We start from the raw sequence: 19,486 nt of genomic DNA, 5'->3' as shown, positions 1-19,486 counted from the left end.
TAAATCTATTCTTATTTTCTTAGAGTAATGATATTTTTTCTCCCTTATAGGAAACTTATCATGGAGAAATCATTTTCTGTGACTCTGCTCTTCACACTAGTCATATCAGTATTAGGTAACCATCATGGTATGGAACCAGAAAAAAGTATTCCCAATTGGGCAACTAGTATTAATGTTGATTTGGCACTTGTTACTCAGCGGCAGCACCTTCAGCAACTTTTCCATCGATATGGCGAGAATAATTCCTTGACAGTTGAAGGATTTAAAAAATTGCTTCAGAATATAGGCATTGATAAAACTAAGCGAATACATGTAAATCATGACCATGATCACCATCATCATCACCATGTTACCACAAATAAAAATCTTAGGAAAACTTTGTGCCCAGATCATGAATCTGTTGGTACAAGTAAGGATGCTAGAAATAGCCAGACTAAAGGACTACACAAACCAGAAAATATTGAGAGACAGCCAAGCATTTTAGTCAAGGACAGTGTTAGTGAGATGACTACACCCATTTACAGCACTTCCATAGATGGAATTCATTTCCTAAAGACTGCCACACATGAGAAAATGAAGCTTTCGCCCAAAGATTCAAACAGTTCCTCGGCACCCAATACTACAGAAAGTAGTGGTGTGACTTTGCGGACAAGCCAGAAAGCAAATGAATCAGTTTTGAATGAATCTGACCAAGGAGGAAGTTTTATATATTCTAAGCATTCCAACCAAAATGTCCAGGAGGTAAGATTAATTTTGTTTATTGTTTTTAACCAAACATGTTCTAAGTGGGATACCACCATGAACATTACCATTAGAAGAGACTCCAAAAACTGTTTACTTATTAGTTTCACCCTAGTTTGATCCTTTTCATGATTCTTAACTTCCATTTATAAGGAAAAAAAGTTTTTACTGTAGACGGAGAAGGTTTTTAATTAATGAATTTTAGGGCAAGCATATCAATAGAAATTACTACTGTCAACCTGGAAAAACACAGAACCACTAAAACAATTTCAAAGAACAAGTCTTTAATCAGGACAAGGTAGACAGAGTTCTTGTGGCCATCACATAGTTGTAAACATACACCACAGAGCCAAGCCCTGGAACTCCCAACAATGTCTTCAGGAAAATGTACCACAAATGGGAATGTCCAGAAATTTCCCAACAGAGGGAAGAATTCATATATACTTTGGGAATAAAAGAAAGGAAGGACAACTGATAGGCTTACATGGAGGCTAGGGAAAGAGGATTCCAGCTTGGAGCTAGACTGCATTGGAGAGCCCTGGACACTATGGGAGAAACTTTAAGACAAAAGGGTACTTTAGATAACATTTACTACCATCTAGGTGGAGATCATTGAATACTTGTAGGTTCATTCCATCTATGAGAAGCCTATTAATTCCTATATAGGGTTATTCAACCCTGAGGGTTACATAAAATAATTTATTACTATCATATATAATTCTATGGGAAAATGAGGTATTAAAATTATTTGGACAAAAAGTTACTTCTCTGGAAAATTGGTATTCTCAGACTTTCAACTAGTGATTCATTTTCAGTCATGTTGGACTCTGTGACCCCAATTGGGATTTTCTTGGCATAGCTTTCTGGAGTGGTTTGTTGTTTCTGTCCTCGTTTTTCCAATGAGGAATCTGAGACAAAAGGTTAAATGACTTGCCCAGGGTCACATAGCTAGTGAGTGTCTGAGACCAGGTTTGAACTCAGGAAGATAGTTTTCCTAGTACTCTGTCTACTGCACCCCCTAACTACCCTTCAGCTAGTCTAGCCAACAAAATTCTAATCTGTAGATTAATTTTTTTAAAATAAATTTTCAAGAGCAAAATCATTACCTATATTTTAATAAATGAAACTCTTGTAATTTGAATTCATATCCACATTGTAACTTCTTATAACACTCCTGGTAAAGGCTTTTCTATATCTTGGCTTATAATAGGCAAGTTTCAAGGTATCTGCTATAAAAATCAAGACAGAATTTGAAAAATCATGTGTTCAGCCTAGAAAAGCATTGAGGCTATAATTTATTTTTTGAGAGAACTTTCTCCTGAAACTAAACTAATATTTTTAAATGATTTTTCCCCTTTGTTAGATGCTTTTTAAAATGACCAGACTGTCCTGATATAAATGTGATGTTAGTGATACAAATAAGATTTTATTATAACAACAGCTAACATTTATATAGTGCTTTTATACAAAGTGTTTTACATACATCTTTTCATTTGGTTTACACAACAATCTTAAAAGGTAGGTCCTATTATCCTCATTTTACATATGAAGAAACTGAGGTTGAAGAAGGTTAAATGACTTGCCTAGTCACAGTTTATAAGTGTCTAAGCCAAGCTCAAATCTAGCTTTTTCTCCATTAGGTTACCTAGACTTGTGAAAGATGAAATGACTGAGGAAACAAAGGTTGGATCTTTTGAGCATTTCCATTTATTAAGTAGTGCATGGCAATTACCGGACAAGTCAGGACCAGTCTCCTTTCTCAGCTTAGCACTGAACCCCAAAATCAGAGACTTTTTTGTACATTAAAAACAATCAAATTAGGCCAGTTAATTAAAAGGAAACATTCTATAATCTGATTTCTAATTGTAAGAAAGATTAGAGGCTTTTCTACTTGGGAGGAGAATAAACAGATGCAATTACTTGAATTCAGAAAAAGAAGTGTCTCCTCCCAAATGTTTGTAAATAATTAAAGGTGCATTTAAATAGTAACTGATAGATCTGTATGGGGCCACTTTTCAGATAAAATAGAGGTTGCTTGATATATACTATTGTGAGAAAACTTGCATCAATCTTTGCCTCTGACTGGGTTTCTGGTCAGTTTAACCAAGGTCCTTTAGTTAAGAGTCTAAATAGCAGGTTAGAACTGGTCCATCTTCACAGTGATGCAGGGCTAAGTTTCAACAAGCAACAAAGGCAATAAAATTTTCTCCTAATTCCTACAATTGAATAAAGTTCTTACTAGATGGGAAATTGGACTAGTCCTATAACCATATAAAAGGGGTACTGAGCTAGCTGTAGAACTGAGGCACAAGGAGTCAGTGTGGTTCATTTGATTTCCACAGTTGACCACTTGCTGCCCTAATCCCTCCAATCCTCTTAGCTGTCAATTTGGCCAGTATGAATTTTACTCACCAAATGGTCACAAGTAGGCAAAATATCAATTATAAATTAAATTGGGTAGAATCTTAAGACTTTGAAGATCATCCTGTCCACTGAGGTCATTTTACATAAGGAAACTATTCAAATTCAATAAGGGAAATGATTAAAGCTGTGCAGCAACAAAATTGAGGTTCCACCAATTGCTTGACTCCTGTAAGTTCCTCCATATGCCTATTTACTCCAGGCTTTTCCCTAGATGTCAGTATGTCAGCAATAATGTCAAATAAAAATGGGAATCACTAAACCATTCCTAAGGATCCCTATGGACCACACATCAATGTAGAACACCACATATAAATCTTTTTTCTGTTATGTTTTTTTTTTTTAATATTGCCTGTTTCCATTTAAATCTGGCTCAGGGGCTCAACGAATCAAGTACTAACCCTGGGATCCCAAGGATTAGGGTTCATACCCTACACTTCTGAACTGTATGACCCTGGGCTTAATAACCCCACTTATCTAGCCCATGCCCTTCTGTCTTTAGAGTTGATAACAGAACAAAAAATAAGAATTTTAACAAATTAAGTAAATCTGGCTATGGTTGTGGGTAACTTTTTTTTTTTTAATAATATTTTATTTGATCATTTCCAAGCATTATTCATTAAAAACAAAGATCATTTTCTTTTCCTCCCCCCCACCCCCCTGTAGCCGACACGTGATTCCACTGGGTGTCACATGTGTTCTTGATTCGAACCCATTGCCATGTTGTTAATATTTGCATTAGAGTGTTCGTTTAGAGTCTCTCCTCTGACCTGTCCCCTCAACCACTGTAGTCAGGCAGTTGCTTTTCATCTGTGTTTCTGCTCCCACAGTTTGTCCTCTGCTTGTGGATAGTGTTTTTTCTCCTAGATCCCTGCAGATTGTTCAGGGACATTACACTGCCACTAATGGAGAAGTCCATTACATTCGATTGTACCACAGTGTATTAGTCTCTGTGTACAATGTTCTCCTGGTTCTGCTCCTCTCGCTCTGCATCACTTCCTGGAGGTTGTTCCAGTCTCCATGGAATTTCTCCACTTTATTATTCCTTTTAGCACAATAGTATTCCATCACCAACATATACCACAATTTGCTCAGCCATTCCCCAATTGATGCTCAGCCATTCCCCTCATTTTCCAATTTTTGGCCACCACAAAGAGCATAGCTCTGAAGCTATGGATATTCTTGTACAAGTCTTTTTCTCCATTATCTCTTTGGGGTACAAACCCAGCAGTGCTATGGCTGGATCAAAGGGCAGACAGTCTTTTAGCACCCTTTAGGCATAGTTTGTGGGTAACATTTTTGACACCTGCTGTTTGTCTGAATTTCAAATGCTTCATGAGAATTGGGCAGAAGCCGATCCTGCCAGCTCCAGCACAACTTGCAATACCCAGTGTCTATAACTTCATTTCAGAGTGTGCTCAAATTCTCAAAATCAATTTGGAAATCACCAAAATGTAAATCGTTTTTCATATAATGTTTTAGCAAGAAGGGAGGTTTCTCATGATAAACTTTGGTTCCCCCCCTCCACCTTACATTCTATAGTATAATAATGCCTTTTGTAATTTGAAATGTTTTGTTTTCATCAGTGCTTCAATGCATCAAAACTTCTCCAGTCTCATGGAATGGGCATACAAGTATTGTTGAATGCAACAGAATTTAATTATCTTTGCCCAGCTATTATCAATCAGATTGATGGCAAATCCTGTATAGTTCATGTAACCAGTGAAAAGAAGACTGAAGTCCCTCCCAAGACTTATTCTTTACAAATAGGTAAGGTGGAATTATGCTCTTTAGTTTTATTTCATTTAAGAGGATATAATGGGGAAGAAGGAAGAGGTAGAAAGTGTCTCATGAAAATTTATCAAATTAAAAAAAATAACCTAGAGAAGTTGAATATTTTTGTGATATAAAATTTAAAATTCAGGAAATTTTTAAAAAGAATTTATGTTAGGGAACAGTGTTGTTCAGTAGAAGTAGTACTGGTTTTGAAATCACAAAACTTGGACTTCTTGAATTTAATGTTTCCTGTCTCAGGGGTCTTGTACAAGTCACTTCATTTCCCTCAGCCTTAGTTTCCTGACCTGTGAAATAAGGGAACTGAACTATAGTTAGAGGGATCCTGAGGTCTTTTAGGTTTAAATCCATGATCCTAGTCTAACTGTGCTTTAGTCTTGAAGAAAAATCATTATTATTCAGATTCACTCTGGCTTAGAGGATCAAACTATTAGCAAGGATTGGAAGTCCAAAAGAAGCGACTTCCCACTACCCACCCATTATAGTATCCAGAAAATAGCAGGAAGGAAGGTGGCTCAGTGCATAGAACCGTGGACCTAGAATCAGGAAGACTTGAGTTCAAATCCAGCCTCAGACATGTGCCAGCTGTGTGACCCTGGACAAGTCACTTAACCCTGTTTGCCTCAGGTTCCAACTTATATGACAATGTAATTCTCCAAAATCACATTAATAGTTGCTGGCATTTGCATAATGTTGTAATGATTATAGAATGTTTACCTTGAAGTGACCTGCTAAGTTCAGTTGTGTGAATATTATCCCCATTTTATAGATGAGGAAATTATGGTGATTAAGCGGTTAGCTAGCTGCTTAATAAAATGATGGGGGAGTTGAAATACTGAGGTTCAAAGGACTCCTGTCTAAAGAGCAAGACCATTCATCCTGGAAAGCATAATCATTTTCTTTCCAACCTGGGGCTGGTTTGAATAATTTGAACTAATACTTAAGAATGCCTGGTTAAGAATATGAACCTGAAAATGTTTGGCAACAAGTTTGTTTTACTTGTTATTTCATCACTATTATTAGTCCTAATAATAGCTAGCATTTATGTAGCACAAGTATTATCTCATTTTATCTTCACATCAACCCTAGAAGGTAGGTACTATTATTGTCTCCATGTCACTGATGAGGAAATTGAAAGAGGTTGTGACCACACCAAGGTCCTAACCAGTAAGTGTTTGAGACTGTATTTGAACTTAGGTCTTCCTAACTCTAGGTCCATTACTCAGATCCACTCTGCCCCCATGGTCCAACTGTGGTCCTACTGACCTGAATTGGGAAAATCAAGAAAACAAGTAACTTGAACTGTAGCTGCATGATTACCTTTTATGCATGTGTTCTGTTTTGACAGCTTGGATTGGTGGATTCATAGCTATTTCCATCATCAGTTTCCTATCTTTGCTTGGTGTCATCTTAGTACCTCTGATGAATCGTGTGTTTTTCAAGTTTCTTCTAAGTTTTCTTGTGGCATTAGCTGTTGGGACATTAAGTGGTGATGCTTTTTTGCATCTTCTCCCTCATGTAAGTATTATTAACCTATTTTAACATGCTTTGTTATTCAATGTTGAAGATGATTATTAGTTATTCAGAGGTTTCAGTGTTTACTAAAATTGTATCCACTTGTGCACATATTAGAAGTTTATGATATAATGAAATTTGAAATACATTTGACATCATCTTATATGTGCAGGCTTTCATGCTTTTTACTTTTTAAGGAAATTTAGTAATATAAGCTAACACTTTGGATTTTAAAATATATTAAAAGGAGATTGATAGAGAAGGAATACATTAATTATGTGGCTTTAAGCTTTGGTAATAGTGAAAGCATAGTCATTTGAAAGAGGCCTGAATTGTCAATGATTCCCTTTTAATGTTAAGTGCTTATTAGTGCTTCCTTTTAGTGTTAAGTGGTTATTAGTAAATAAAAGACTAAAGTGGTTTGTTTCAAACAAATAGCTTGTCTTCTATGATGTGAAGACATTTCTTATTGTGTTTATCTAAAACTTTTTATAAACACCCTGAAAGCAGTTTACGCTTATACTGTCTAAATTTTGGTACCTAAGGAAATTCTGGCACAAAAGTAATGTAACTTCATTAGGTCATATAGCTAGTTAATAGCAACAAAGTTTTCCAGTTCCTTATCCTTTATCCTTTTTTACTAGAACTTGGCCAGAGAGAAACTATTATCCTTTCTAATTTTACTTATAAGAAATAATCCCTGAGAAGCATAACCCATAATTTTATATGGGTACTTCACATATTTGCAAATATTTACATCTGGATTTCAGCCACAGTTCACCTCACTCAAGACACTGTGAAGTTTTTGTATTTTATCTTTCATTATTTATAATTTGATGACTTTGGAAAATAAAAAATACATTGGAATTCTGTATCCATCATAATTTTTCTTCATGACTGTCTAAATGCTAATGCATTACTAACAGGAAAAACAGAGATTATTTACTAATTTATCTTTTGGTAGTGGTTGTTATATAATAGTTCATAAGCAGAACCTTATAATTTACAGAATACCTTGCTTACAACAGTTTTGCATGATAGGACAATCTCCATTTTGCAAAATAGGAAACTGAGGCTCAGGGAAATTTAAAAACTTGTAAGGATTATGTGAAAAATAAGTTTTGGGGAAAGTTAGCAGTCGGGTCACCTGACTCAAAAGACACTACTCTTTCCATACTCCATTCTGTTTTTCAATAAGTAAAGTATACAGGGGGTAAAATATTATTTTGCAAGGTTAGAAAGTAGCACATACTCTAGGGGTTAACGTTTATATAAATGCTACTTGAAATATGAATTTTAAGAAAATGTGTTAGGCACAATTAGCATATAATGAATAGATCATTAGGATTATATTTAGATAAACTATGCCCTCAACCGCAAAGTTTTATGGCTTTCTCCTCCCTATTGTAATATAGGGTATTTTTCAGTTGGTAAAGAAACAGGGAGAATAGAGTACTCTCCCCCTCAAGACAAGGCAAAGGAGGTATCTTTAGTTAAGATTGACCCAGAAGGAGGGGGGTGAATCTGTTTGTTTTTCTCTTCAACCTTCTTTAATTATGGCCCCCTCACCTAGCCTGCCAGATTATTACTCTCTATCACTTTGTTTCTGTTCAGCAAACCCCTCTTCTTAGGTGAAGAGAGGTCACTTCATTCCCAACTCAGTTTAAGATGTTCCTCATTCAGTCTTCAGCCAGTTAATAAAAAGATCACAAGTTTATTTTACTGAGGTAATAAAACAAGGTAGAGTGAGGAAAGGGGGATAAGTTGAGGCAAAGGAAAAAGGAAGGAGGGTCCCTAACTATTTAAACCCTTTTCTCCCAAAGTTGAGGTGATTTGAGCTTACAAGCCTCAAGCCCCTGAGGGGTTCAAGGTGATGAAACCTGACTTTTAGCCCTGCCCAGCAGAAGCCTCAGTTCAGGAGAGGAGACTGTGTTTTCTTCTTGTGGACTTTTCTTCTTTTCAGCCTCTGTCCACTTGTTAGAGGTTTTTTGGGGGATAGGTATCAGGAGTCAGTGAAAAGGGAGGTTTCTTGGAATGAGGACCCAGTCAAAGACTGCACCTTCTCCCTAGCTGTGTCAAAACCAAAGACCCTGGCTCCAACTGCCTCCCTCTGGATTCTCTTTCCCAGGATTCCAAGATTATTCTGCCCATTCCCCCACCCCATCCCCAGCTGTGATCTTTGTAGCCATTCCAGGCTCTTTGCATGTCCAAAAAGTCTCTGGATTTCCTCCTCACACACTAACATTCCTCATTTGCTCCCAGGGCAATATTTTTTTCTGCCTACTTAACCAGTGCTTGGTAAAAGTTTTGCTTTTCTTCTCAATTTTTAGATTATTTACTTTTTAAATTTTTTCATATTAAAAATTTTTACATTTAGCTTTGTGTGTATATATATTCATATATATATTATATATAATATATTATATATTATACATATATATATATAAAGGTTACAGTCAATGAAAAAGGTGGGTTCTCCAGCAAATTTACATTACCTTTTCTATTTTTTCTTTTTTTCTTTTGTAAGACATTCTCAGAGGAAAATCACTTTAAAAATGTTACAAATCTCAGATTGGCAATAAAGTCCTTAAAGACTGTCAGATGGTGGGAGATTGCCTTTGTATGCTTAGGGTACCATAAAAATCCCAGTCCTTTCCATCCCAGAGAATAGCTCTTTGCCTTTGGAAAACTTGCAGTCATTCTATTTGTTAGATATCTCAAAGCACACTTCCTATTGTGTATACCACAGAAGCCCCAGAAATTATCTTTTTAAAATTTAGATTTTTGTTACTCTGATTTTTACAAATGTTAAGTAAAGCATTTTTAAATATAAAATAGGAAAAGAGGACTGAATGTATTACACATAGCTTGCTTTTCCTTTTAATTGTGTAATAAAGTCAACTTGTAATTTTCGAAGCTATTCTACTTTTCTGGGTTTCTTTCCAGCTTTCCTTCTGTCTTTGTCTCTTCTCTATATTTAAAATATTTATTCAGTGATCCTCTTTGTTTTCTTTTTTGGGAACTTTGCTACTACCCTCAACCCCAATTGAAAAGAATAAAGAACAGAGACTTTATAATAACTCATAGTAAAGCAAAATAAATTCCTACTTTGATAGTATTTAAAAATGTGAGTCCACAACTCTCTTGCTTTGAGGAATCTGATCCTCTTTTGAGATGTTCCTTGAGGTATCAGACTGACAATCTCTTGTCAGATGAAACTTCTGGATATATTGACCTGACAAATCTCCTTTATGGCGTTAGGCGAGGTCCCCAGCAAGGAATTGCTTCCTGCTTGATTCAGGTCCCAGCTCTATACACACACACACACACACACACACACACACACACACACACACACCCCTCTTCCTTATATAACTGAAATGCTTGTTTGGAATAAAAGTAAAATTTTAAACTGTAGATTATTTAAATGTCAAATGAGAACCCAAAGCAGTCTCCTTTGAGGTGACTTTGTACTCTCAGGAATACTGCTTTACTTTCTCAGTGTCCTTTAGTAGTAGCATTGAGAATGTTCTCTCATATTTTGGAATCAGATACCATAAAGCAATAGAATATAAACTCCCTTAACTCAAGAAGCTAAAAAGATACAAAGAAAGGCTTCAAAAATGCCAAGATGTTCATGGCAACGCTTTTTGAAGTAGCAAAGAACTGGTACTGAAATAGATCCCTAGTAAGTGAGGAATAGCTAAATAAATTGGGATGTGTGAATGTAATAGATTATTATTTCCCTGTAAGAAATAATTACTGGTAATGAATACAGAGACATGAGAAACATAAACTGACACAAAGTGAATTAAGTGTATTAGAATACAATATGCAATGACTACCACATTGTAAATTGAAAGAGGATTAGCAATAAAATAGTCAAAACTGAATGCTGATAAATTGTAATGACCAAGCTTAACCTCAAAGAAGAGGTCTGAGAATATACTTATTTTCTGCAGACGTGAGGGCACTGTAGGTTTGGAGCCTTTCCATACAGTATTAGATTGGGGTTGGTACCTTAAATAATTTAGCTAACCTTTTTCCCCTTGTTTTTCATTTTTTATGATGGAAAGCTATTAGAGAAGGGGAAGGAAGAAGGATATATTAAGAGATATTGCTGATATAAAAATATGGTATTCATAAACTTAAGAAAAAAATTAAGTTCTTTGAGCCTGATGCGTTTTGTTTTTTGTTCTGTATCTCAAACACCTAGCATAGTACCTGGCACATAGTAAGCACTTAAATGCTTTTGGTGGAATAATCATAGGCATGCCAATTTCAGTTTTCCCTTTACTGCTATATGTATTTTTGTGGAGTGTAAAGGAAGTAATTGATTTTACTGCTTTAAAAGACCTTAGAAGTCATCTAATCCATGAATATTCCTGAAGAATTTTGGGTAGTGTCTTTGAGAAGGCTTATTCAAGAACCTTTCATAATTAAAAAACAGCATTTCATATTGCTTAATAATTTCAGGTGCATACCACTAAAAATCTAAAATATTTTAATAAAAGTTTTAACAATATTGAGTGTCTTCCTGATGGCTTAATTTTCTCGTCAGATTCCTTTTGTGATAGGAGTAGGGACTGGACCTTTGATTATATTGATATAAGTAATTCTTGGATGAAGAAACTCTATTTGTGCAAGTCATTGCCTTTTCTGTAACTTGTAATATTTCAAATTCTCAATAATGTACTTCTTGTATGTTATATGACTGAGGTGCTACTACAAACAAAAAAAATGGTAAAACTTATCAGATGCTAACTCTCCTTCCATAGAGTGAATTCTGGGGTTGAATAGTACGCTATTCTCTGATTTATTTATGATTTTGAAATGGCTTTTCAAAATATTAGAGATGATTGAATTTTTAAAGTCTTTGGGCATCCATACATTAATTTGGATACTAAACCAGGCAACTGTGAGACTACTGAAAGATACCAGACGTGAGAATATTTTCTAATTCAACAAATGTTTTAAGTTCCTCTAATTTACAATATGCTAATAACTTACCAAAGCTAAGACAAAGATCCCTGTTTTCAAGACGCTTATAAGGTAATGGAGGGAAAATAAGTATACTTGTGTGTGCTAGTAAGTACTCTGCAAAAAATAGTTTCAGTTTTTGTTATGACAGCCTGCATCATTAGAACCTGCACAAAATGCCAAGTCAGCTAGCCCTTATTCACCTGCAAGTGTTATCAACATAAGCCAACTTCATCTTCATGGCCAAGGGTTTGGGGTCTATTATTTATTGTCCTCTGCTCAGAGACTCAATTTTTTTAAAATTTCAGTTAAGTGCTAATCTAAATAATTAAAGTCATTGGAGAGCTAACACCTGGATGAGTGTTTTTGTTGATAAACATATAAACTCATATTCTCTCTATGTGTTTATCAAACACATTATATAGCACATAGACTTTGGTGCATTGGTTTGATAAACTTAGATTCTATTACATATAATTATCATAAGTCATTACCTTAATATTAAAGAATTCTTAATGTTGCATCTTATTTTTTTGTCAAGTCATTTGTAGTAAATTAGAAATTGAATTAACAAGTTTAAAATGTATTGTTTGTCCATAGTCTCATGCAAGTCACCACCACAGTCATAGTCATGAAGACCAGCCACCTCAAGCAAGCAGAGGGCCACTTTTCAGTCATCTGTCTTCTCAAAATATAGAAGGAAGCACTTATTTTGACTCCACATGGAAAGGTCTTACAGCTCTAGGAGGCCTGTATTTCATGTTTCTTGCTGAACATTTAATTACATTGATCAAGCAGTTTAAGGATAAAAAGAAAAAGGTAAAATATTAAAATATGTACTTAATATACTTCAAAAGCCTATTCAGATTATTTATACTTCTAGGTGGTATGTCTGATGTGTAGGATCTTAGATTTGGGAATTTAGTAAATTCTACTCCTGCTACTTAAGGGAACTTGGGAAATAATTGTAGGTTTCAGTGCTTATAGATTCTTCTTCCCTAAAGTCTTCAACACTAAATGAGATGGAAAAGGACAAAAGTAAATGCAGTGATCCCTCACCTATCGTGGGAGTTATGTTTCAGAGACCCCTGGGATAGGTGAAAATCCACAAAGTAGTGGGAGAACAAACAGATGAATGCTATAGTCACTGAGCTAGTTAGCACCTAGGATACAGAAAACAGAGCTGTGGTTGGTCTCCTTTCATTCCATCAGCCAATAATGTGACATACTGCATTTCCACTGTGTACAGTATGGTATTGATCCACAAAAATCCCACGATATAGCACGCTATACAGAATTATGAATACCATTTTTAAAAACCCACGATATAGTGAAGCCATGATAAGTGATAAGTGAACGATATAGCAAGGGATGGCTGTATTAACTACTTACATGACTAAGTTTATGGTATGAACAGGGCTTCTTCGACCCAGAAATATAGGAGGTACTCAATAGATATTAATTAATCATAGTGGTGAACATTGCTTTGAAAATGTATCTTTATAGTTTTTATCTTCTATTTTGACCACACTAGTTTATGTGGAACTCACTCAGGTTTTGTTGCCAGAGTTGGTATATTGTTATTTATAGTATATAGTTAACAAGGCAGTCCTCATTTTCTATTTGCAATACCTTTTCAGTTACATTATTTATACCATCCAGGCTCAGAGACTCCTTTCCTCATCAGTTCTACTGGTTCAGGTAGGAGATGCTCTTTCTGCAGCTAGCATAAATCTTTTGAGATTGGTGATAGATTGGGAGGCTGGGAGAATTACCCAGCCCTTGCTATGGGTGCCCTCCTTTTGATTTTTTTTAAAATCCTTACCTTCCGTATTGGAATCAATACTATGTATTGCTTCCAAGGCAGGAGAGCAGTAAGGGCTAGACAATGGGGGATAAGTGACTTGCCCAAGGTCACACAGCTAGGGAATGTCTAAGACCAGATTTGAACCCAGGACCTCCTGTCTCTGGGCCCAGATCTTAATCAACTGAGTCACCCAGGTGCCCCCATAATTTAATTCAATAAACATATATTGAGTGTCTTATTGTAAAAAAGTCCCTCTGTTAGTGATATATGCAAGTTAACAACATGTGAAGAAGTGCTTGTGAAGATACTTTGAGGTAGTACATTTTTGGGCAACTAGGTGGTGCATTGGATAGAGCACCGGACCTGGAATCAGGAAGACTTCACTTTCTGAGTTCAAATACAGTCTCAGACACTCAATAGCTGTGTGACCCTGAGCAAGTCACTTAACTCTGCTTGCCTCAGTTTCCTCATCTGTTAAAAGAGCTGAAGAAGGAAATGGCAAACCACTCTAGTATCTTTGCCAAGAAAATCCCAAAGGAGTCAGATACAACTGAGCAACAAGTATACCATTATTAAAAAATCATTTTATAGCTTTTAATGGTGGATGATTATAAATGTCAATATTGTTTTAGGTGATAATATAGTTTGGAGGTGGTTTCTTCCCCCCCCACCCCCACCCCCAGCCTATTTACAAAAGATGATAAGGGAACAAATTTCAGTTTAATGAATCATTGTATTTCTCTTGAGAGCAGTATATCTCACGTTAATCCTTAAGAGTTAATGACTCCACTGTTATAGCTGTAGGAGAATGAGGCCCCCTTTATGTGATCATTTTAGGTACTTAAGAAAATATAACCCAAAATCTTCAAGTGAGAAAGTAACCCACAGTTCTGAGAAATTGTAGTTCTATATTGTAACTATGACTTTGCATTTGTTATGATTTGATATGAAAAATAGACATTTACTCAGCTCGTCTATTATATTCTCTCCCTCTCTCTTTTCTTCTCTTCCTTTCCTTCTATCCTTTCCCCACTCCCTTCCCCTCTCTTTTCATATATCTTATATTTCTCTACCCCAAAAGATGTGATGTACTCTCCTGCACTCAAAAGTTTACAGTCTAGTAGTAATCTATTACTATGACTTTTATATTTTATGTTATATATATTTTTGCTTAAATGTTTGACTTAAGATGCTTGCAAATTCTGTTAAAGCATTACTTTCCTTTGATGTTTTAGACTCCAAAAAAGCTTGAAAGTGATGATGAGATGGAAATTAAGAAACAGTTATCCAAATACGACTCTCAACTTTCAGCAAATGAAGAGAAGTTAGACACAGATGACCGTAAGTCCTGGTTATCAAATCTGAGGAAGAACCCTGCTGTATCTCTTTTTCTTCATCAGAATAGCTAATACCTTATCTCCTTCCTATAAATAGCTGACAAATTGTTGTGTACCCTTCTAAAAGTGATATAAAATGAGAATGTCTTCATTTTTAGAGGAAATTTGCTATAAGTTTTAAGCCTGGCCACCCCCGGTCCTATGGGACTTTGCTATATCCTTCTTATCCTATCTCATTTATCTTACTGAAAAAGTTAGATGATCTTGGCTGGGAAGGATAAAAAATTTCTTTTAAGGCAAGTCAAATTTTACAATTTTATTTTCATAATACTACTGCATAGGATGTACCTATAGTGTATTGCCTCAAAAATACCATTATGCCCAGGAATTTAAATCCAAACCAAACATTGAAATAAGAATGCTAATGAACCCAAATAAGAACTTTTTAAACCAAATCGAGGTTTCATCCTATTATAGTTTTGCAGATGAGGAACTTGAGGCCCAGAGAGATTAAGTAACCATTAAACATAATAAATAAGTTGTCACAATCTGTTGTGAGAATCCAAGGAGATAATCTATGAAAAATTTCTATAGCTATCAGGTCCCACTGCTGATGTTAATGACAGTCTCCACCAAATAAAATCACATAGCTAATAAGTAGCATGGCTAGGATTAAAACTCAAGACTTTGAACTCCAAATTCATTCTTTTCTAGCATATCATAAGTTGCTTTTTGTTCTTATTCATCATTATTGGTATAATCAGAGAGAGAAAATTCATGGTGGTTGTTTATTTAGTGTTTTTTCCTTCCCTTCTCTGCTTCTGATTTGCTTTTATGAGGCATATATAGACCTCACCTGGGTCTTTTGTTTTCTAATGTTATATTTGACTGGATGATAATAATTGTCTTTTGACTCTTAGTTAATCATACAAAGCATGCTTTGTTGTGAGATTGGTATTTATTAATGGGCAGTAATTACCACGTTCACTCATTACTTGACAAAGGACTTGACAAACTGTTCTACTCGTAGGATGTGTTTAATAAATGTTGATCATCTAATTTCTCCTATTTTTTCACACATATTCATTTTTAAATGGCAGTTTTGGAAGAATCTTATATGATCCTTGGAAAAACTGTCCATACTTATTGCCTCCGCTAATCTTCTCATTCTTTAACTGTGGCTGCTTCCCTCCTTCTTATAAATATTCCCACATCTTCACCATTCTTAAAAAATCCTCTCTTGGGGGACAGCTGGGTAGCTCAGTGGATTGAGAGCCAGGCATAAATGCGGGAGGTCCTTGGTTCAAACCTGACCTGAGACACTTCCCAGCTGTGTGACCCAGGGCAAGTCACTTAACCCCCATTACCTAGCCCTGACCACTCTTCTGCCTTGGAACCAATACGCAGTATTGATTCCAAGATGGAAGGAATGGGTTAAAAAAAAATCCTCACTTGATCCATCCAACTCCATTAGCTATTGTCTAATATTGTTCCTCCTTTTTGTGACTTAACTTCTTGAGAAAGTTATCTGTCATCAATGCCTCTACTTCCTTTACTCTCACTCTCTACTGTGAATCTTAAAACTACTCAGACTGTATTTTAGAAGACTTGGTCTAGGTATTCTCTTATTGTAACAATGGAGATACTTGGTCTAACAAGAATCAGGAATGTATTGTGAACTTTTAAATACTCCACCCTACTCAGACAGTGCCTTAGGGCAAGATAAAGTTGTAAACTCTTGATAGAACAATGAAAGTCCCCAACTCATACCTTATAGTAAAGCTAGAACCTTAAGTTAGGTCTGTTTTTAGATCTAATACAAAAAGGTGTTAAGTACCTGTAAAGGTTAAATTAATCACAAAAAGATCAAGTAACTTACAAAAGGCAAGTTTAACAAAGAGGTGTGAAGTACTCAGAAGATTTAATCTAACCCGAGAAGGTGAAAACCAAGAATGGGCCGTCCTAGAAAAAAGTGTCTACTCTGATTGGTAGATGTGAAAATTTAGGGGAGGTGACATAAGAGAAAATTTCTTTAAAAGGAAGGGGTAAAAAGTCAGGGGACAATTGAATTCAGTTTGAGTTCAATTGAGTTCGGAGTGGAAGAACCCAGCTTGGAGACAGTCTTGTGGTGAGTGATAAAGACTGACTCAATCTCCCTTACTGCTTGGCTCAGGCTGAGCCATAGCAGTTTAAATTAATTCTCTCTTCTCTCTCTCTCTCTCTCTCTCTCTCTCTCTCTCTCTCTCTCTCTCTCTCTCTCTCTCTCTCTCTCTCTCTCTCTCTCCTTCCCTTAATTCCTTCTTTCTTTATTAATTAAAATCTCCATAAATCCCAGCTGACTTGGGTATTTTCATATTTGGGAATTTCCCATGGCGACCACTTATTTTAGATTTTAAGTCAAAACACTAAAAATTATCCTTACAGTTTTGGCATTTACACTGCTCTCTATGGTCAGATTTCTGACCTCACTCAGCTGAAATTGCTCCTTCCAAAGTTACCAGTGATAACTTAATTTCCAGATATGGTAGTCATTCTCTGAGTCCTCTTTCTTTCAAACCTTTCTTCTTCATTTATCATTGTTGACTGCTCTCCTTTCTGGGTTTTTGTGATAACTTCTCTCTCCTGGTTTTCCTCCTATCTGTTTGACTATTTCTCCATCACCTTTGCTTTCTTATCCATATCATACCTTCTAATGATCAGTGTTCTGGGTGACTCTGTCATAGACTCCCTTCTTTTCTCTCTCTCCATACTCTCCAGGTGACCTCATTTGTTTCCATGGGTGTAGCTCTCATCTACTGTTAGATCTGTAGCTCCCTCTCTAGTCTCTCCTCTGAGGTTTAGGTCTGCATTACCAACTTCCTATTAAACCTTTTAGACTAGAAGTCCTGGAGGTATATTAAAATCAATGTCTAAAATTGAACTCATTTTTCTTCCCTCCCCCAGTATTCCTGACTTCACTAATTCTATTAAAGGTACCATCATTCTTTTCAATCTCACAGGATCCTGATCTGAGTATTATTTTGGATTCTTAATTCTCTTTTTTTTTTTTCTGTAAAGCCTTCTGCCTTTATAATCCATCTTATTCAAACTGGTTTTTTTTGTATTCATATAACTATCACACTAGTTCAATTCATATAACTATCACACTAGTTCAATATATTATAACAGCTTTTTACTTAGTCTCTCTACATCATTTCTCACCTTCTACAGTCCATCTTGAACTCTCCTGCCAGAGTAATTTTCCTTAAGCTCCTGCCTGACCACATAGCTTACCTCATTCAACTTCAGTGCCTTCCTGTTTATTTGCCTCTAGGAAAAAAATATAAACTTTTTAGCTTTTAAAGCCCTTCACCACCTGGCCCTGACCTATTTTTCTAGACTCATTAAATGATGTTTCTCCCCCCTACACTCTGTTATTCATTCAACAAGCATTTATTAAGGATTTTCTGTGTGCCAGGCATAGTCTTTGTTCTCAAGGAGCTTACAGTCTAATGGGAAGACCATAAAACAACCGTGTACAAATGGTAGTGTAAATCTCAGTGGAAATGTACTAACTTGCATTAAAGGAAATTAGGAAAGGCTTCTTGAGGAAGATGGGATTTTAGCTGGAACTTGGAAGAAGCCAGGAAAATCAGGATTCAGAAATGAGGAAAGAGCATTCTAGGTATAGAGAACCATCTTTGAAAATGCCTAGAAGATGGGTTGTCTTCTTCAAGGTACAAAAAGGGGCCAGAAATACTGGGTCAAAATGTACGTGGGAGATGGGAGTGGTAAGACATAAGAAGACTAGAAAGCCAGGTTATGAAGGGCTTTGAATGCCAGAAGATTTTGTATTTTTTCAGAAGTGATAGGGAGTCACTGGAGTTTATTGAATGGAGGGTATTGACATGAAGGGGCCTGCATTTCTGGACTCACATGGGCAAAGAATTGAGACAGATTGACCAGCACTAGCCAGAAAACTCTTACTGTATTAGACTAAGGGTGATGTAATGAGGAACAGTATCAGGGTGTTTGCAGCACCAGAGAAGAGGAGAGAAGATACACAAGAAATGTTGCAAGGGTAGAACTGACAGGGCTTTACAATATATTGCAGGCCGATGAAAGAGAATGAGAAGTCAAAGATGATACCTAGGTTATGAGCCCTGTGCCTGGAAGGATAGTGGTACTCCAAACTTATTAGGAAAGTATGGAAATAGAAGGGACTTAGAGACAGATAATGAATTTAAGTTATCTGCAGGGTATTCAGTTCAAGGTGTTCAATGGGAGTCTGGAAATTTGAGACTGGGGATAGAGAGAAGTTTAGGTCTGGATAAATAGATCTAAAAGTGAGCCTAGAGATAGTAATTGAATCTGTGGAAGTTGATGAGATTAAAGGAAACAGGGCCCAGGAAAGAACCCTTGGGAGGTACCCAGTGTTAGTACACTTGGCCTGAACAAAGATCCTACAAAGGAAATGGAAAAGGAGGAGCAATCATACAGGTAGAAAGAGAATTAGGATGGCCATGAGGACCCAGAAAACTTGGGAGAAGAAAGTTATCAAAAGTTTCAAAGGCTGTAAAAAAAGAGATAAAGGAGAAGGATTTTTAAAAAGCTATTGGATTGGGTAGTTAAGAGATCTTTAGAAACTTTTTAGAGAACAATGGTGAGTTTGGAAGCTAGACTGTATAGATAGTTAAGTTTGTGAGATTGTGTGACCCTGGGTAAGTCACTTAACTCCCATTGCCTAGTCCTTACCATTCTTCTGCCTTAGAACTAATACTTAATATTTATTCTAAAACAGAAGGTAAAGGTTTAAAAAAAAAGATTTGAATGAGAGAAAAGAGTGTGAAAGCTGAAGATAAACTACCTTTTCAAGCACCTAAGAAGGAGGGACATCAGACAATAGCTTGAG

General features: G+C 36.0%; 1 protein-coding gene across 3 annotated transcripts in view; it reads left to right on the top strand.

The window, feature by feature from the left end:
- The window catches only part of SLC39A6 (solute carrier family 39 member 6), a 39,023-nt gene that overhangs the window by 3,863 nt on the left and 15,674 nt on the right, over window positions 1–19,486 (top strand). For all 3 annotated transcript variants that reach the window (XM_001367879.5, XM_007486748.3, XM_007486749.3), the window contains exons 2-6: window positions 51–741; window positions 4,749–4,932; window positions 6,305–6,474; window positions 12,052–12,270; window positions 14,494–14,599. In XM_001367879.5, the coding sequence (XP_001367916.1) occupies window positions 61–741; window positions 4,749–4,932; window positions 6,305–6,474; window positions 12,052–12,270; window positions 14,494–14,599 (1,360 nt within the window). In that variant the 5' untranslated portion in view covers window positions 51–60. The remainder of the gene's footprint in view (window positions 1–50; window positions 742–4,748; window positions 4,933–6,304; window positions 6,475–12,051; window positions 12,271–14,493; window positions 14,600–19,486) is intronic.

This window comes from Monodelphis domestica, chromosome 3 (assembly GCF_027887165.1).
Source record: "Monodelphis domestica isolate mMonDom1 chromosome 3, mMonDom1.pri, whole genome shotgun sequence".
In the NCBI taxonomy this organism is placed as follows: domain Eukaryota; kingdom Metazoa; phylum Chordata; class Mammalia; order Didelphimorphia; family Didelphidae; genus Monodelphis; species Monodelphis domestica.
This window is presented reverse-complemented; position numbering and strand designations above follow the sequence as displayed.